This window comes from Hyla sarda, chromosome 6 (genome assembly GCF_029499605.1).
Source record: "Hyla sarda isolate aHylSar1 chromosome 6, aHylSar1.hap1, whole genome shotgun sequence".
NCBI lineage: Eukaryota > Metazoa > Chordata > Amphibia > Anura > Hylidae > Hyla > Hyla sarda.
In genome coordinates, this window is record NC_079194.1 from 269,971,819 (window position 1) to 269,990,890 (window position 19,072).

Consider the following 19,072-nt stretch of genomic DNA (forward strand, 5'->3'; position numbering starts at 1 on the left):
TGCAGACGTACAGTATACTGTGGCGTACTGGCAGTGGATTTATTAAGTTTAAAGTGGACCTGCGGCAAACCAATTTTTTTTTATTTTTACGTTCAATACTTTTTTATTAAGAAATTTTCGTTCAAGTGACACAAAATAAGTATCAAGATAAAACAAGCATCGAGACAGGCGCAGCTGTCTTATAGATAACGGCAGAAATTAAACAGTGGGACAGGCGCAGCTGTCATAGAAAAATTATAACATAGAACTCAACAAAATCAATGGGGTAAACCATAGGGAGGACAAGTAGGTGGTGTGCAATATAAAAATCAAGTGTGTAATACCTGTACTAATGGAATTGAGTGTAGGTCTGGAATAGTGTACTTACGAAGAACGGTCTTGTGCCCATATAAAGATGTAATCAGATGGGGAATGCTAATGAGTTGGTATAATGAGGAGCTTTATTAAATGAGGTATGGGTATTGATTCGTCGTCAAATATCCTTGCAATGTGTGGATGTAAGCCAGACTGCCCATCTAGCAGAGAAGTGTTTCATTCTCTGAGATCCCATAGCAATTACCGTATTTATCGGGGTATACCACGCACCGGCCTATAACACGCACCCTCATTTTACCAAGGATATTTGGGTAAAAAAAGTTTTTTACCCAAATATCCATGGTAAAATGAGGGTGCGTGTATACCCCGATATACCCCCAGGAAAGGCAGGGGGAGAGAGGCAGTCGCTGCCCGCTTCTCTCCCCCTGCCTTTCCTGGGGTCTAGAGCCGTGCTGCCCTTCTCTCCCCCTGGCTATCGGCGCCGCTGCCCATTCTGTCCCCCTGACTATCGGTGCCGGCGCCCCATTGCCGGCGCCGATAGCCAGGGGGAGAGAAGCGGCACCGACAGCCAGGGGGAGAGAAGCGGCACCCATTGCCGGCGCCGCTGCCCCGTTGCCTCCCCCCATCCCCGGTGGCATAATTACCTGGGTCGGGTCCGCGCTGCTCCAGGCCTCCGGCGTGCGTCCCCTGCGTCGTTGCTATGCACGGCGCGGCGCACTGACGTCATGCGTCGTGCCGTGCTGCGCATAGCAACGACGAAGGGGACGCACGCCGGAGGCCTACAGCTGCGTGGACCCGAACCAGGTAATTATGCCACCGGGGATGGGGGGAGGCAACGGGGCAGCGGCGCCGGCAATGGGTGCCGCTGCCCCTTCACTCCCCCTGGCTATCGGCGCCGGTACCGATAGTCAGGGGGACAGAACGGGCAGCGGCGCCGATAGCCAGGGGGTGAGAAGGGCCGGCAGCAGGGCTCTAGACCCCAGGGAAGGCAGGGGGAGAGAAGCGGGCAGCGACGGCCTCTCTCCCCCTGCCTTTCCTGGGGCGGGATCGGCGTATAACACGCACATAGACTTTAGGCTAAAAATTTTAGCCTAAAAAGTGCGTGTTATACACCGATAAATACGGTATTTTCCCATAGGAATAAGTAGTGTTAATCTTACCTATTAGTGAGTTTAGTGATGGCGTGGCTGCAGTTTTCCAGAAGCTAGTAAGGAGTACCTTGGCTGTGATGCAAAAAATGCAAAAAAAAGTCTCTATGTTGTGGGAGTATTTTATCTATGTTCAGAAATAATAGGACCAAGTCTGGGGACCATGGGAAGCGATATGGGAGGATGGAGAGTAAAAGCTGTTTACAGGCGTTCCAGAAATGTGATATAAGGGGGCAGGACCATTAAATGTGGTATAATGAGCCTTTCTGACCGCAACCACGCCAGCACAGCGGAAAAGAGTTTGGGTAAGCTAGCGAAATTTTGTCTAGACTGAAATACCAGCGGAGAACCGTTTTATAGTAAGATTCTAAGTACGAAGAGCATTGTAGGGCAGTATTCGCACTTCGGAGGGGCCTTTGCCAGTCTGGTAGTTCAATGGATCTATCTAAATCCCTATCCCACAATCGTAGTGGGTAACTTTTGACTAAATTGTCAGAATCCATGAGCATAGTGTTAAGTGGCCAGAAGCCTTTGCCTGTGGATTGAAAATAATTCAAGACTTGTGTGTGCAGGCCTATCGAGGGTGTTGTCAGACTAGAGAGGAAGTGGCGGATTCTAAGATATTTGTAAAAGTCAGATTTGTGTATGTTATATAGACCCTGGATGATGTCAAAGGGAAGGAGCACATTTTGTCTATAAAGAAGTCCCGCGTGTGTGATGCCTTGAATTATCCAGTTATGAAGAGGGATGTCAATTAGATGAGATTGGATTACCGATAGGGGTATATCATGGGGTCCTAAAGTCCAAGGACAATTTAGTTTATTAAGGAAGGTATGCCATGCAGAGAAGGAGGCTGAAATAACTGGGTTGGAAACGTTGGGTGGGGGCAGGTTCCAAATAGGAAAAAGTAGTAAGTCCTGTAACGTCCTGTAAGTTATGAGATTGCATTGTCAGTAAACAGGGTCGGGTACTATGATCACATCTTTTTACAGTTTCTAATATGCCTTTTTGTTCCCGCAATATCTGAGCTTGTCTGACAAGTCAGGGAATCAGTCAGATGGTCGTGAACTTCATTTTAATAAAGAAAGAGAATATCAGGTGATGGATGGGATTATAAAGTGAGGGGGTTATATTAGGTATACATGCCCCTTAAAGTACAACATTCCTACTCCCTGACTGTAAAATCCCACCCATCACCTTATATTCACTCCCATCAATAACATTTTATTCACACCCATCTGACTGATTCTCTAAATCTCAGAAAAACTATAAACCCTCATATCTTCGGAACGGAAGGGTGTATCAAGAAACAATAAAAAGGTGTTTGATCAAGGCTCCTTAACCTGTTTAATGAATAGTAAAAACTAAAATGTTTTTGAGTTGGCCACATGTCCTTTTTATTGGGCCAAATGTTCAGTTCATGCAAGACTGGTCTGCGCTTTTGTGTCCTGCAAAATGAACTGAATGTAATAATTATGTTAACTGTCCTTATACATAAGCAAACCTTTTTGACAGGTTGCCAAAGAATACTTTCAGTGTACTGGTAAAACGAGACGTGAACTCAACCTTAACAACCATCACACCTGATACACACCGGAAAAAAATTATTCCTACCGTAAAGCAGATGCTAAATAACTTACCATGAGAACCTCTTCTAGATCTTTGATTTTATTTTCAAGCGACTGCAGTTCAGGGAATTGACCCCGGTAGTCGTCCAGTGATGAACTCAAGGAATTAATGGCCTCACCCAGACCAGAGTCAACAATCTTTATTTTTGTGGAATCAGAGGTTACTACTTCACAGATGGGACTGTCCCGCTCTTCGGGAACAGTGTCCAAACATGGTGCATTAATGGGAGAACAATGAATTACAGGCTGTTGTGGTTCAATCTCAACAAGTTCTTCCAACACAAGCTCCAGCTCCTCCTCACAAAGCACTCCCTCTTGTACTGGCGTCTGTGTATTTAATGATTGACCTGAATCAATGATCTCCTGCTGTAGACCTGCTTCTGGCGTTATGTGTAGTATTTCATTTTTGTCTTCCTGAGAACAGGCAGATAGTACAGTGATTTGCAAATTGTCCACTTTTTCACAACTAACAGGAACAGCAACAGTTTCTGAGACATCAGTATTCAATGGTAGTGTTATCGGAGGATCATCCAGGACATGAAAGTCTGAACCTGAAGCATCAAAGCTTACCTCACTGATATGGCTTAATGTCCTTGAGTATACCACATGGCCATTGGCCACAGTTTCTTTTCTTGATGCCACATTTTCGGTAACTATTTTGTCATTGTTTTCCACTTCCTGGATTGAAGTATCTGCCCCTGTGTCCACACTCTCCTCTTTTTGTGTAAAGGAAATTTCTATATCTGGGGCAGATGTCTGCAGTTCAGGTTGAACAATGTTCTTGGGAGCGTGACGGACACTGCTAGATAACTGTGGGCTAGAGGAATCATCAGAGGATTCTGAAGAAATTGACCAGGCAGCTCCATTTTCTGAATCTTCCTGACGTCGTAGCATATTCTAGAAATATTCAAATAAAAAAAAAATATTAAAATGTATATTATCTGGCAAATTCCAGAAATGTATAAATTAAAGAGAATCTGTCAGCTGTATTTGCTCCTAGGTAGCTATCAGGGCATAAAAGCAAACCTTACCTTTTTTGGAGCTGATGGAGGCAGGGCTGAGTTGCACACTCCACCTCCTAGAACCTCCATGATAAATGTATGGGGTCTGTACATTAGTTAAAGGGGTTATCCAGGAAAAAACTTTTTTTTATATATCAACTGGCACCAGAAAGTTAAACAGATTTGTAAATTACTTCTATAAAAAAATCTTAATCCTCTCAGTACATATGAGCTTCTGAAGTTAAGGTTGTTCTTTTCTGCCTAAGTGCTCTCTGATGACACGTGTCTCGGGAACCGCCCAGTTTAGAAGCAAATCCCCAGAGCAAACTTCTTCTAAACTGGGCGGTTCCCGAGACACGTGTCATCAGAAAGCACTTAGACAGAAAAAAACAACCTTAACTTCAGAAGCTCATAAGTACTGAAAAGATTAAGATTTTTTAATAGTAAAGTAATTTACAAATCTGTTTAACTTTCTGGAGCCAGTTGATATATAAAAAATTTTTTTTCCTGGAATACCCCTTTAAGGAGGTGCTGTGAGATGTAGTAAAGCGAGAAGGGATGCCAGTTTGTGGCTCAGCCCTGCCTCCTTTACACTTGGCTGAGAAATAAAAAGCAGATTTTCAGAAATTTGGCCACCACCATCAGCTTTATAAAAGGTGATACCTTGCAGCTATCCAATGTTATCTGCAGCATATAAAGCTGACAGATTTCCTTTAAGAAACATTATGTTAAGGTGTTTTCTGAGACTTTATCCATGGAGATATCCTCAAAAAAGTCACAAAAGGCCATCAATAGCTGATAAGTGGGGGTGCAACAACCAGCAACCCCACCGATCAGCTGTTTGTCAGAGCTGTGGCACCTGCATTTAAAGTTAAGAGATGGAAGCAGACAGCTCCATATATTGTTCAATGGCCATGCTGTATTGAAAGAAATGGAATCTAGGGCTGCAACGATTAATTGATATTATCGATTACAATCGATAATGGAAATAGTTGACAATGATTTCCGTTATCGATTCACTGGTCATTAAGTAACGTGGCCTACCAACCAGTCTGGGAGTCGGCGCCAGCGTCTTTTGTGAGCGCCACCTCCTGTCACAAGAGGTCTTTGCTCCTTACACCTGCCAGAAGCTCCATTCTCAGTCCTCCCTGCAGTGCCCTGTGCAAGGAGGATGGCCAAGGTCTGTGAACTGCTCCTTCTTCCCTGCAGTGATTATCTAGCTCATAGGGTAACCCTTCAGGTAACCTCCCCTCTGTTTCTCCCATTAATCCTCCAGGTGCTGTTTTCTCTTTTTCTCCTGTTAACCCTCCAGGTACCGTCCCCTCTCTTTTCCTGTAAACTCTTCATGTGCTGTCCCCTCCCTTTTCACCCATTAACCCTTTAGGTGCTGTTCCCCTTTAACTCTCCACAATGCGGTTCCTACTTTCTCCTATCTTCCCATTAGCGGGGTATTCCAGCTTTTATTTTTTTAATAAAAATAAATAAATGCCCAGTCTAATATATATATATATATATATATATATATATATATATATAAATCTTCAGTGCTGCGGGGAACCGTAGAACGGAGAAGAACACTGGAGGGAGTGCTTCAGATGGAGTGGAGGTATTTTTTTTATACTGCAGAATGAGCATTGTTATATAACAAATTAAAAAAAAAATCAAAAAAAAAAAACTCCCCCCTGGATAATCCCTTTCTGGTACCCTAATCTCTTTTTTTTAATCCAATTAATTGGCTAACTAATTGAATTGTTTGTTGCAGCCCTAATGGAATCCGAGCTGCAGTAACCAAGCCCAGCAATTTCAGATGAACAAGCTAATGCACATTTCCATTATTATTTTTTTTTTTTGCAGAAAAGCACAAATACTAGAGGCTTACAGAAAAGTAAACTATTTAAGCAGTACTTTATTACAGCTTCTAAAAGGCAGAATATTTCTGTTGGTTTATTTATTAGCTTCCAAAAGCTAATCTATGCTATTACTAGAAAACTTACATAGTAGTCTTGCTCATAAGTATTAATATGGACGGAAGAGACATCACTGCACGAACAAGTCTGAGACAATTTGTCAGTTAGGGTGTCGCGAAGCATGACAAGCATTGGCCAGCTGTGTTTTCCCAGATCTGGCAACAAGGAACTCTTTTCATGGCATAAATAAAAAGAATACATATCATACAGTATTAAAATGTCAGGTAATTCAAATCATGCATTATGTGGGAGTATACATTTTGTTGTAAAATATTAAAAAATATGAACAATTGTTATTTTACAGCATTGGCAACCTATATCACCAGATAAAAGCAATATATATTCTAAAAATATTTTATTATAATGACCAAACAAAAAGGTTGACCTGTCAACATACATACAGCCATTTCTAATACTTGGTTGCACAACCTTTGGCAACAATGAGCCTCAAAACGTATTTGTAGCTATCTGTGAGCGGTTTGCTCTTGTCCAATGGCAATTTTGTCTACTGCAGAGCTATTGGGAATAAAATACCTTGCAAAAAAGTACAAGAGCTTGACTTCAGCCTTCTCCAAATGTATCTTCAGATTTCAGATCAGGACTCATTGCTGGTCAGTTTAAAACAGTTCATTATTCCTTAACCATTCTTGTGTACTACTGGATTTGTGCTTTCAGTCTTTATCATGCTGTAGGACCTATTCTATTCATCTCACTCTAAAAAGCTTTTATATGGACAGGGATAAAGTCAGATTTTATTTTAACTTTTTAGAGTAATAGCTGCAGTACACAAGATTGCTAACAAGGCAATGTATCGCTTTGGACTGCAGCTGGATAGTTGAACTCATTTTGCAGCACTGTAGTATTAACCTTATCCCCACATTTCATTGCTCCTGTACCATGTCCAAGCCCTCCAGGTGGCAGAGCAGCCCAAAAACATTATAAATCCTCCACCATATTTCATTGAAGTAGAGTGCACTTCTGTTTATACACAATGGGGGAGATTTATCAAAACAGAGGAAGAGTGGTGGAGTTGGTAACCAGATTGCTTCTTCTATTTTAAAAAAATTTAAGAAGCAATCTAACTGGTTGCTGAGGGCAACTGGTCAACTTTTCCTCTGCACATATTTTGATAATTCTCCCCCCAATGAAATGAAGCATTTAAACTCTTAATGATCGCAAATATGCCTTTTTACAGTGGTCTCATTAGGGTACTTACTCTAGCCCTCCATGTTTTTACATGGCTGCGTGGCTCTACTGGTAAGGGATCGGAGGAGCTCGGCCATCAGTATGATAGCCGGGCTTCTGCTGTAACTATCAGGAGTGCAGAACCCTCCAATCCGGTAGTTTAACACTTGACATGCCGCAGTCAATTCACGACCAATGCATGGGAAGAATGCAGCTAACCTCCAGCATCCAGAGAAAGTTGACTACTTCTTTCCAATCTGACCACAGTGCTCTCTGCTGATACCTCTGTCTGTGTCAGGGACTGTCCAGAGCAGAGGTTTGCTATGGGGATTAGGAACTGTCCAGAGAAGGGGCAGACACGGACAGAGGTGGCAGCAGAGAGCACTATGGTCAGACTGGAAAGAACTACACAACTTCCTCTAGAGCATACAACTGCTGATAAGTACTGGAAGGATACAGATTTTTAAATAGAAGTAATTTACAAATCTTTTTAACTTTATGGCAAAAAATTTAGCAAAATCTGTCCAGAGGAAAAGTTGCTGAGTTTCCCATAGCAACTAATCAGTTTGCTTCTTTCATTTTTCACAGGCCTCTTTAAAAATGAAAGAAGCAATTTGGTTGGTTGCTATGGGCAACTCAGCAACTTTTTCTCTGGACAGGTTTTCATAAATCTTCCCAATAGTCTTTCCGGGTTATCCCCAGATAAGTGGGAGCAACATGTTATCCCCAGATGAGGCTCCTTGAGTCTGAGAAGGTGTCGGATGTCATCAAAGGCCTAAAAAACGGCAATAGCCCTAATGGGTTTACGGCCCGCTTTTATAAAAAATGTTATCTCCTGACTGCTCCTTTCTTGCAAACTTTTAATGCTATCATAGATGGTGCTTTTAGGTTCTTGTTGTCTATTTCGCTGTGATTCTGAAACAAGACAAGGATCCAACTTGTTGTAGCAATTATCGTCTAAGAGCGCTTGTTTCCTTCCATGATTCATACTGATCAGGTTGGTTTTGGTATGAGTCCCTGGTTTCTTGGGTACTATATAGCCTTATAAAAGGGAGCTTTAGCCCAGGTTCGGGTTAATGGTACTCTTTCCTCCCCCTTTCCTATACATAATGGAACCAGACAGGGGGGGTACCCTCTCCCCACTTCTTTATGTGATCATCATGGTATATCTAGGGGTAGCCGCAAGACAGAACCCTATTCCAGACCAAACTCTTCAATCATGTTCCTACAAATTGTCATTGTATGCGGATTACTTGCTTCTGTACATCACATCCCCAAAAGTATCTCTTCCAGTTATCTTAGTGGAACTTGCAGAATATGGTCACCTCTGCAATTTTAAGGTTAACATTCATAAGTCTTAACTCCTAAATGTCTGTATGTCACCTGATACTTTTGGATGGGTCTCCTCCCAATTTAAAACCGAATCCCATTCTCCAATATTTAGGGGGTTTATATTGTTGCTGACCTCAATTTGTTTTGGCCAACTATCTACCTTCCTATGGACAATTAAACGTGATCTTACCAACTGGGGCAGTCTTACTTTCTCGTTGATTGGTAAAAAGGCTGCGATTTAGATAGGGGATAAGGTGTCCAAGGGAGGAGTACCCCTTTAACACTTAACTCCTTAAGGACTCAGCGTTTTTCAGTTTTCAGTTTTTTCATCTTCGTTTTTTCCTCCTTACCTTTTAAAAATCATAACCCTTTCAATTTTCCACCTAAAAATCCATATTAGGACTTATTTTTTGCACCACCAATTCTACTTTGCAATTCTATTTTACCCAAAAATCCACGGCAAAACAGAAAAAAAACAGAAAAACTAAATTGAACAAGAAATGCCATTCTGTAACTTTTGGGGGCTTTTGTTTCTACACAGTGCATTTTTCTGTAGGTCCATACGATTAAAATGATACCCTACTTATATAGGTTTGATTCTGTCGTACTTCTGGAAAAAATCATAACTACATGCAGGAAAATGTATACGTTTAAAAATGTCCTCTTCTGACCCCTATAACTTTTTTATTTTCCTGCATTTATTTTTCTTTTGATCAGACTTTTTGATCGCTTTTTATAAATTTTTTAATGGTGTAAAAAGTGACCAAAAATACGCAATTTTGCACTTTGGAATTTTTTTATGTGTACGCCATTGACTGTGCGGGTTAATTAATGATCTATTTTTATAGTTTGGACATTTACGCACGCGGCGATACCACATATGTTTATATATATTTTTTATTTACATAGTTTTTTTATGGGAAAAGGGGGGTGAGTGACTTAAGGAAGGGTTTAAATCACATTTATTAACCCTTTTAGGAGGCTATAACATTGCATACACTGATCTCTTACACTGTTCACTGCCATGCAATAGCATGGCGTTGATCAGTGTAATCAGCGCTTTACTGCTCCTGCCTGGATGTCAGGCACGGAATAGTCATTCAGCGATTGGACAGCGAGGAGGCAGGTAGGGATCCTCCTGCTGTCCTGCAAGCTGTTCGGATGAAATCGCGGCGGTCCCAAACAGCCCGATTGAGCTGCCGGGATGCTTTCGGTTTCACTTCAGACGCTGCGGTGAAATTTGATTGCCGCGTCAGAAGGGTTAATACAGGGCATCACCGCAATTGGTGATGTCTGGTATCAGCCGCGGGTCCCGGCCGTTGATGGGCGCCAGGACCAACCCGATATGACCGCGTGACCCTGCGTTATATCGCGGGAGCCAGCGCAGGATGTAAATATACACCGTGCGACATTAAGGAGTTAAAGGGGTACTCCAGGGAAGTATAAAAAGCTCCAAAGCCACCACACTTCCTGGATATGTTTCCTGTAAACCATCCCGCCTCATATGCATAGCTCTTGTGGCCTTTGTTGCCTTCTCTGGATGCTTGATATTCTTTGCCATCCTTCTCTAACTATGCCTACATCTCTCGACCAGCGCCCACTCTCCTGTTCTGAGCAGCAGTGAGAGATTAACTGTCTGATTGGCTGAGGCTGCACACACCTCCAAGTTCTCAGCACACACACAAAAAAAAAACATGACTCATGTTTAAAATACTGCCTAACAGCCCTAAAGCCCTGTGTATCACTGTTGGGAATGTACTCAACTAATTTTAAAATGGTTTTAAGGCTCAGTTATAGTGACATGCTGTAACCCATGGTAACTAACGGAATGTTTAATGTTCTGGCTGATCTGATTTTTTTTAGGCTTAAAGGGGTATTCCAGGCAAAACCTTTTTTTTTTTTTTTTATAGATCAACTGGCTCCGGAAAGTTAAACAGATTTATAAATTACTTCAATTAAAAAATCTTAATACTTCCAATAGTTATTAGCTTCTGAAGTTTTCTGTCTAACTGCTCAATGATGATGTCACATCCCGGGAGCTGTGCATGATGGGAAAATATCCCCATAGGAGCTGCACAGCTCCTGGGACGTGAGTCATCAGAAAGCAGTTAGACAGAAAACAGCAACTCAACTTCAGAAGCTAATAACTATTGGAAGGATTAAGATTTTTTAATAGTAGTAATTCACAAATCTGTTTAACTTTCCGGAGCCAGTTGATATATAAAAAAAAAAGTTTTGGCCTGGAATACCCCTTAAATAACACTAAAATAGAGCGGCATAAAGCATCCCTTGTCAGTAAATGCCTGCTGGTGTTAAAATGCACAAGGGAGGTATCGAAAGATCGTGGGGGGAATATTCAAATAATTTAGCTCCAGTTTATTTTATTTTTTTTGCTTTAGCTGCGCCACATTTTCTTAAGATGTGGTGCACGCCATTATCACCACATATTCAGATATTTAGCACCCGATTTAGTTCCCTGTTAGCCAATTTTTTTTAAAGGTGTGTGGTTAGGCTTTTTGTGCTATTAGCACCCTCTTTTTAAAGGTTAAGCACCACTTTCTGGTGCACAAAGTGTCACAGCTAATACCAAGTATACCTGGTGTTAAATTATTTGCTATTTTGCCCAAATTTTTAAAAGATCAAAATACACTTCTGAAAATGAGGCATAGTTAACACTCTTTAAGGAACAAAATGAAGAACCCTAATAACACTAGTCTTTGAATATTCCCCCCTGTGGCTTTTTTCAAGCGTGCAAAATATCCCTTTTTGGGAGTAGCAACAGGTTTTGAGCCTGCCAAGTGAAGAAGATGATGACATGGATTTTTCCTAACACTCCAAAAATTGTCCCTTTTTGGAAGTAGCAACATGTTTTAAGTTTTTCAAATTTATTAAGGACTGGCTAAAGGTCGCAGCAGCAAGGGTGAGGCCGAACTAGAGGGATTTGTAGTAGTCAGAGTACATCAGGAGGAAGCAGACTTGTAAGAGTTGCAGTAGTCAGCAGGAAGTTTCCGAACGGAGGTTTTATGAATGCGTTTAAAAACAAGGTTTTCCAAATTATCAAGGCCCGGCTGAAGGTAGCAGCAAGGGTAAGGCCGGAATAGAGGGACTGGTAGGAGGCAAAGTACAGCAGGAGGAAGTAGATATGTAAGACTTGTAGTAGCCAGCAGAAGGTTTCCAAACTGAGGTTTTTCAAATTTATCAAGGCATGACTGGAGTACTAGCAAGAGTGAGGCCAGACAAGAGGGCTGGATATAGCCAGCAACACCAGGAGGTTTAAAAATGTGGGTTCTTCAAATTTTGCACTTTATGCACTGTGATGAACACTGACAACTGCATGGACTGACCCACCCTCTGCACCACACAATTGTGCACTAGTGGTAACTGTAGCCAGTGGACAGCATGCAGTGGTACAGTAGTGTTAGCTGTAGTCACCAGACATTTCCTTTTCATGTGCTTACATAGAGGCCTAATTTCTAAAGTCGTCCCCTGGCTGTGCCTTACTTTTTTCTCTGCAAATAAGGCACTGTGCCCAGTTTCCTGCATCTGGTAAGATAGTAAAGAATTTCCACATGGCATGATTTCATAAAGAGCTCAATACACCATGACCCGATTGGGCCCCTGTTCTAGAAGGTTTTTTTTCTTAAGCCTGCAGACCCAGCACCAGCAAAATAGTTACCTGCTTCTGAGCTCCTCAGACCAACAGGCCTGCTGACATTGTCATCCTTAAACTATTCATCATCCCCACCACTCCTCTCAGTAAGAACTTCTGATATGTGATCGTGACCTCCTTGTTCGCTTCAGCACATCCATGATGCCTTACAGTATTCCCACTATGTCTACCACCACCAGTCCCACTAGTACTATGCTTGGCAACTGCATCCCCACCACCACCTCCTCAGCAATACTACTATTGTTATCCTATAACCAGGTAGGTATAAAGGAAAGTTTGATTAAACCAAGAATAAAAACGTATAGTCACTTTACAAGGCTAATGCGTGTTAAACGTACACGTTTTTAATTTCGCTGTTATGTCCCAACCAGGAATATATAACGTGTGTTTGATAAAACCAAAATGATACATGTTAGGTGGCTTCCCAAGGCTAATACGTGTTAAATGCACAAGTTTTTAATGGAGCTGTTATGTCACAACCAGGTAGCTATAATGCAGGTTTGACAAAATCAAGAAGATGCACGTTAAGTGACTAATACCTGTTGCCTGCACATGCTAATAATTGCGCTGTTAGGTTACAATTAATAGTGTTGGATGAACACACTGTGTGCAAGATTAATCCCCGAAAATGTAAGTAAGGGTGCTTTGCTGTGTTTATGGCACTTTTAAAATGTATTGCTATCATGCAGGTCAGCCACAGCTTTGCTCATTCCAGTAGTTGTCAATTTTTTTTATTGTAGAAGCCTTAAAAAGTCTTGTTTGGATTTGAAGTACATGATGAGGGTTCTGTAGCAATGGGCAGCATGTCCCCCTAACATCAGCCCACAAATCAATGCTGTGAAAAATCACTTTGCTGTGGATTTCTGTATAGCCCCTATAGGATTTGTGCTTAACCTGCTAAGGAGGGTATTGATAGGATAAGGCTTTTAGGATTCTGCAGGGCTCAGGCTCCTGTTCACACACACTGTATCTCTGTCTGTCCCAACTGCAACCAGCCCCTTAAAGCCATGTAATAGTCCATACCCCCTTGCTCTCCCTTATTAGCCTTTGGAGCAGATTGGCACATAAACCAGCAAATCCTATGATAACCAGGGTTATCATGTGATATGCTGATCACCCTAATGTCATATCACCGCCCCCTACTCTTACTTCTTCCTCTGGTTGCAAAAACTCCATGTGTTCCATGGGATTTTGCGCTTATTTTCCATTTCGCGCAAGCCAATGGCTCTAGAAAGTTAAACAAATTTGTAAGTTACTTCTATTTAAAAATCTTAATCCTTTCAGTAGTTATCAGCTGCTGAAGTTGAGTTATTTTCTTTCTGACAACAGTGATCTCTGCTGACACCTCTGCTTGTCTCAGGAACTGTCCGAGACAGGTTTTCTATGGGGATTTGCTCCTACTCTGGACAGTTCCTGAGACAAGCAGAGGTGTCAGCATAAAAGAACAACTCAACTTCAGAAGCTGATAACTACTGGATGGATTACGATTTTTTTTAATAGAAGTAATTTACAAATCTGTTTAACTTTCTGGAGCCAGTTAAAAAAAAAGTTTTTTCCTGGAATATACTTTTAATTATTGAAAAAGAAAAAAAAATCCATTAAGAGAGTGCCCAGCCCCTTTAATACATTTTCCACTGTTCAGTGCTGACTTTGTGTCGAAGATGTTTAATCTGTGCCAGATCCAAGATGGCATAGATTTTTGCTATGATATGCACTGCCATAAATTATTTTATAGTCAGGTTGCGCAAAACTTTCCTTTAGTATTCTGTAGTTGCTATGTCTTGCAGTACAATACTAGCTGCAGGATGCAGTTCAGATCTCCGTCAAACAAGCTCTCTAACTGCTCTCCTGAACACCAAGGTGGCATCTTTACAATCAAATAAAATTTACTTTGGTTGCAAAAATGTCAGCTTTGATAAATATTCAGGCAAGCAGAAAGAGAATCACGTGACTCCCCATTTTCCGGCTTTACAGGAGGCAGCAGGGACTTCCTGTGTGGGCAGCCACTCCCTGCCAGGGCCCAGAACTCACCACAGAGGAGCTGTGCAGAAACAGAGCATTGGAAACTGTGCGGAACAGTGCAATACATGAGTGGAATTTCTTCCCATGGGGCCAACTATAAAGGGGCACATGGAGGGGCTTATCTCCTAAAAAGGGAAACAGAGGGTCCTAAAAAACTTGTCACAAAGTGGGCACTATTACTGTGTGGGGTAATACAGATGTGGACTTTGTATAGAGGTGAGAAGAGGCTGGAGTTAGAAGCCTAAAATGTGATAACTCCAATGAGAAAAGATGTAAACGGTTATTCACTCAGAGAAGATACAGTCGCCAGATATAACTGCACTGTAATTGTTTATACAGTCTACAACCTGTGTAGAGGGAGTATCAACCAGTATATGGTCACTGTAGCTAGGGAATACTGGTCTTAGTGCAGTGGCTTTTTTTTTATTTTTATTAACAGTATGGTAATATTTATCCATTATTATGTGGTGGTAATGGTAGTGTAATCAAAACCAAGATGCCTAGAAATCTACCGACCATAAACCATTACTGTTATTTTTGACTAAAACTTAACATTTAAAGGAGTAGTCCAGTGGTGATTCAGTGGTGAGCAACTTATCCCCTATCCTAAGGATAGGGGATAAGTTGCAGATCGCGGGGGGTCCGACCGCTGGGGCCCCCTGCGATCTTCTGTACGGAGCCCCGACAGCCCGCTGGAAGGGGGCGTGTCGACCTCCGCACGAGGCGGCGGCCGACACGCCCCCTCAATACAACTCTATGGCAGAGCCAAAGCGCTGCCTTCGGCAATCTCCGGCTCTGCCATAGAGATGTATTGAGGGGGCGTGTCGGCCGCCGCCTCGTGCGGGGGTCGACACCCGCTATCTCGGCGGAGAGCCGGGGCCCCGTACAGAGAGATCGCAGGGGGCCCCAGCGGTCGGACCCCCCGCGATCTCAAACTTATCCCCTATCCTTAGGATAGGGGATAAGTTTTTCACCACTGGACTACCCCTTTAATAAGTACCTTAAAAGTCCTTTTAAACTAGAGCAAATATACTCTAATGCAAAAAAAACATGTTAAATATTACACACAAATGAAGTAACAGTGACGTGTACCAATCTCAGTTTGCTTATTGTTATAAGACACTCAGCCTAACAACAGGGCCTGTGTGTCAGGACATTAACCCTTAACAACCCATATTACCTAATAGGAAGAAAACACAGATAACTGTAATGATAATATGATGATGTAAAAACCCCAGGGTATTGTAATGCTTTGTTCCTCAGGGGAATATTATAAATAAGTGAAAAAGTAAAACAGAAAATTGCTATGGCATACTAAGCCAGAACACAGGTCAGATGGGCGTAAAGGTCACACAAATTTGGATAAATATTGATAACAACATAAGCATGGTATCGATGTATTAGACACCATACTTGAGATAAAAAATATAAAAAAGCAAAGGCACTTTTTGTGCCAGATGAGCAGGATATCGAAGAGATATTGTAGAAACGCATAGATGTCTGCATGACTAATGATATAACAGATCTACTGCATCATAGACATAAGTATCAGCCAATATAGGCCTCTTTTTCCTAAACTGCACCACACTGGATTGATAACCTGTATTATTATTCTTAAAGTCCACACTGGTTGCATTACATTGGAGATAGGCTTTTCTCTATGGTACCATTTATGGCAATAGCAGACCAATACTGATGAGCAATAAGTATCAAGAGATCTATATCCTTAAGTGGTATACTTCTAGAGAGATATATCTGACCAGTCTTATACAATGTATTAATAATTATACGGGCTATGTGCAATAAAGATTGTTCATAAACACTCACTTTAAGATCGTTCAATAAATCTAATCATAGCTCCTCACACAACTATTTTGGTCCTCAGGTAAACTGTGTCATCTACTTTCAGAGAGGGATTTGGACAGAGAGAGTGGATGGCTGAATGATGTACCGTAATTCTTTCACTACATGCATGTAAGTGACAACCAAAGAGAAGAAACTGCTTTATATAGCTAATGTATGATATTTAGATAATTACATAGGTTGATGAGAGGAAAAGTATGGGCTATGGGTTTAGTACCCCTTTAATAATTGTTAAGTTTTAGTCTACAATAACAGTTATTGTAATGGTATTGTTTATAATATGGTGGTATTATTTGACCCTTGTATACCGGATCATTTGTAATGTTGGTCTTGGTATACCTGTGGGTAGAGCCCACATAATTCTAGTAACGTTTCTTTTGTTCCACCCTCTTGTTCATAAAATCAGTCCTTGCATCAAGGTTACTTACATAAAATGCTTGTTCCCGTAAAGAGGGGGTATCTGGAGGACTAGGATTATATGTGGAGAATCGCTTGTTGACAGTAGAGGTCTTATTTACAGTGCTGGCAGCGGATGGTTGGTCTTCCTTATCAAATGGACTGAAAAATAGAATATTTAAATTTATATTTAATAAAATAAAAAATACTACAAAATTACACGCTTAAAAAAATATATATAAAGAAAATATATACACAAAAATACAGGAAAACATTAACTTTAAGAATACTTTTCACATATTTCCTGAAAATGTATCCACACAATTTAAATTAAAGTATATTTCTATGGGACCTTATAAAATATTTTCATGTAAAGATACAGTTGAGGTCATGTTTACATACAAAGGTTGACTTCATTAAAACTCCCATGTATCTCTTAAATAAAAAAAATAAAAAATAAAATATTATATGGCTGGGTTCACACCACGTTTTTGCAATACAGTGCCGTTATCAGGTTTTTGATTAAACCGGGTTGAAAAGTGATGTCCGGTTGCATCAGTTTTTTATGAAAAAAATTAATACGTTTAACTTTTCATTCCATTATGAATAAAGTTTCACTTGTTTAATTGAAATTCCAAGAAAAAAAAACGTGCAAAGTCAAAAATCGCTTGGTGAAAACCTGATGGAACAGTACGCACATATGGTTCTGTATGGTTCCCATTGACGCCCATGTTAAAAAAAAAATTAATAAAACTGATACGTTTCAATACGGTTTTTCACCCGGACCAAAAACCGTGGTAGGCTATGGTTTTGGGTATGGGAAAAAAAAGTTTAAAACCGTACAGGATGCAAAACTGACACAACCTGATGCATCTTTTGGCATACAGTTTTCAATGGAGAGTCAATGCATACGGTTTTCAATACGGTTCCATATGGTTTTCACTTAAAAAATGTACAGTGGTCCCTCAACATACGATGGTAATTCGTTCCAAACGACCCATCGTTTGTCGAATCCATCGTATGTTGAGGGATTAGTGCAATGTAAAGTATAGGAAGTTATACTCACCTGTCCCCGCCGCTCCGGACCGCGTCCTCACCGCTCCCGATGCTGTCCCAGGAGCTCCCGATTCTGTCCCGCTGCTCCGGCGTCTTCTTCGGGATCCTCCGGCTTCTTCCGCCTCGCTTTCTGGTGACGTTATTACATTGGTGCGCCGGGACTGCGTGCGCACGACGTAATAACGATGCCGGAAAGCGAGGCCCGGACCCCGGAGAAGATGCAGAAGGCACCGGAGGATCGCGAAGTGGACCCGGAGCAGCGGGGATAGGTAAGTGAACCTGTCCGGGATGCTTAAACTGCTATCCGACAGCAGCTTAAGCATTTTGCGCTGTCGTATAGCAGTTAATGCGATGGCCCCGACATATAAAAGCATCGTATATCGATGCTGACATCGACATGCGATGGCCTCTGAGAGGCCATCGTATGTCGATTTGATCATATGTCGGGGCCATCGCATGTCGGGGGGTTACTGTATACGGGAACTGTATTGCAAAAACAATTTTTCTATTTCCTCCACTCCTCTCTCCCAGATACCACAAATCACCCTGACCCCATGCCGCAAGAACCCCCCCACAAAAAATAAATAAATAAAGTCCATTTCCCCCATCCCTTCTTCATTCTAATTGGGTTTCTCTTCCCTTTATACCATATCAGCTCATCATTTCTCACTTTTGTCACTAAGTTTTTCCAGTTCTTTAGGGGAAAAAAAAATTAAGGATCACAATTCTTGCCAAGCACAGCAACTTTATTTATCCTAATCTCTCGTATTTACTAAACCAACCCCACATATGGCAACTTTTGCTTATAGCAGTGGGTTAAAGGGGTACTCCGGTGGAAACCTTTTTTTTTTTTTATCAACTGGTGCCAGAAATTTAAACAGATTTGTAAATTACTTCTATTAAAAAATAATTACCCTTCCAGTACTTTTAAGGCAGCTGTACGCTACAGAGGAAATTCTATTCTTTTTCATTTCTTTTTTTGTCTTGTCCACTGTGCTCTCTGCTGACACCTGATGCCCATATCAGGAACTGTCCAGAGCAGGAGAAAATACCCATTGCAAACCTATGCTGCTCTGGACAGTTCCTGACACGGACAGAGGAGTCAGAAGAGAGCACTGTGGACAAGACAAAGAAGGGAAAAAAAAAAGAAAAAAAAAAGGGATTTCCTCTGAAGCATACAGCCGCTAAAAAGTACTGGAAGGGTAAAGATTTTTTAATAGAAGTGATTTACAAATCTGTTTAACTTTCTGGCACCAGTTGATAAAATAAAAGTTTTCCTCTTCCTGCCCCCTCCTGTTGCCACTTTGGACATCTTGAATATATTCTACACCCGATCTTGCATAATCCTACCAGTGTGAGGCGCTATGTGCAATTTTAACTAATGAAATTTTGTGATGAATTATTCTATTTTTCTTATTATTCTCAATTTTCCTAATTGTTTTCTTCTCTTTCCGCTATAATATACTTAATGAACTTGTGCCTTTCTATT

General features: G+C 41.3%; 1 protein-coding gene across 6 annotated transcripts in view; it reads right to left on the reverse strand.

The window, feature by feature from the left end:
• Positions 1–19,072, reverse strand: part of RIPOR1 (RHO family interacting cell polarization regulator 1) — a 342,616-nt gene that overhangs the window by 63,852 nt on the left and 259,692 nt on the right. For all 6 annotated transcript variants that reach the window (XM_056527289.1, XM_056527286.1, XM_056527287.1 and 3 more), the window contains exons 12-13: positions 16,560–16,689; positions 3,104–3,988 (exon numbers count right to left, since the gene is read on the reverse strand). In XM_056527289.1, coding sequence (XP_056383264.1) covers positions 3,104–3,988; positions 16,560–16,689 — 1,015 coding nt within the window. The remainder of the gene's footprint in view (positions 1–3,103; positions 3,989–16,559; positions 16,690–19,072) is intronic.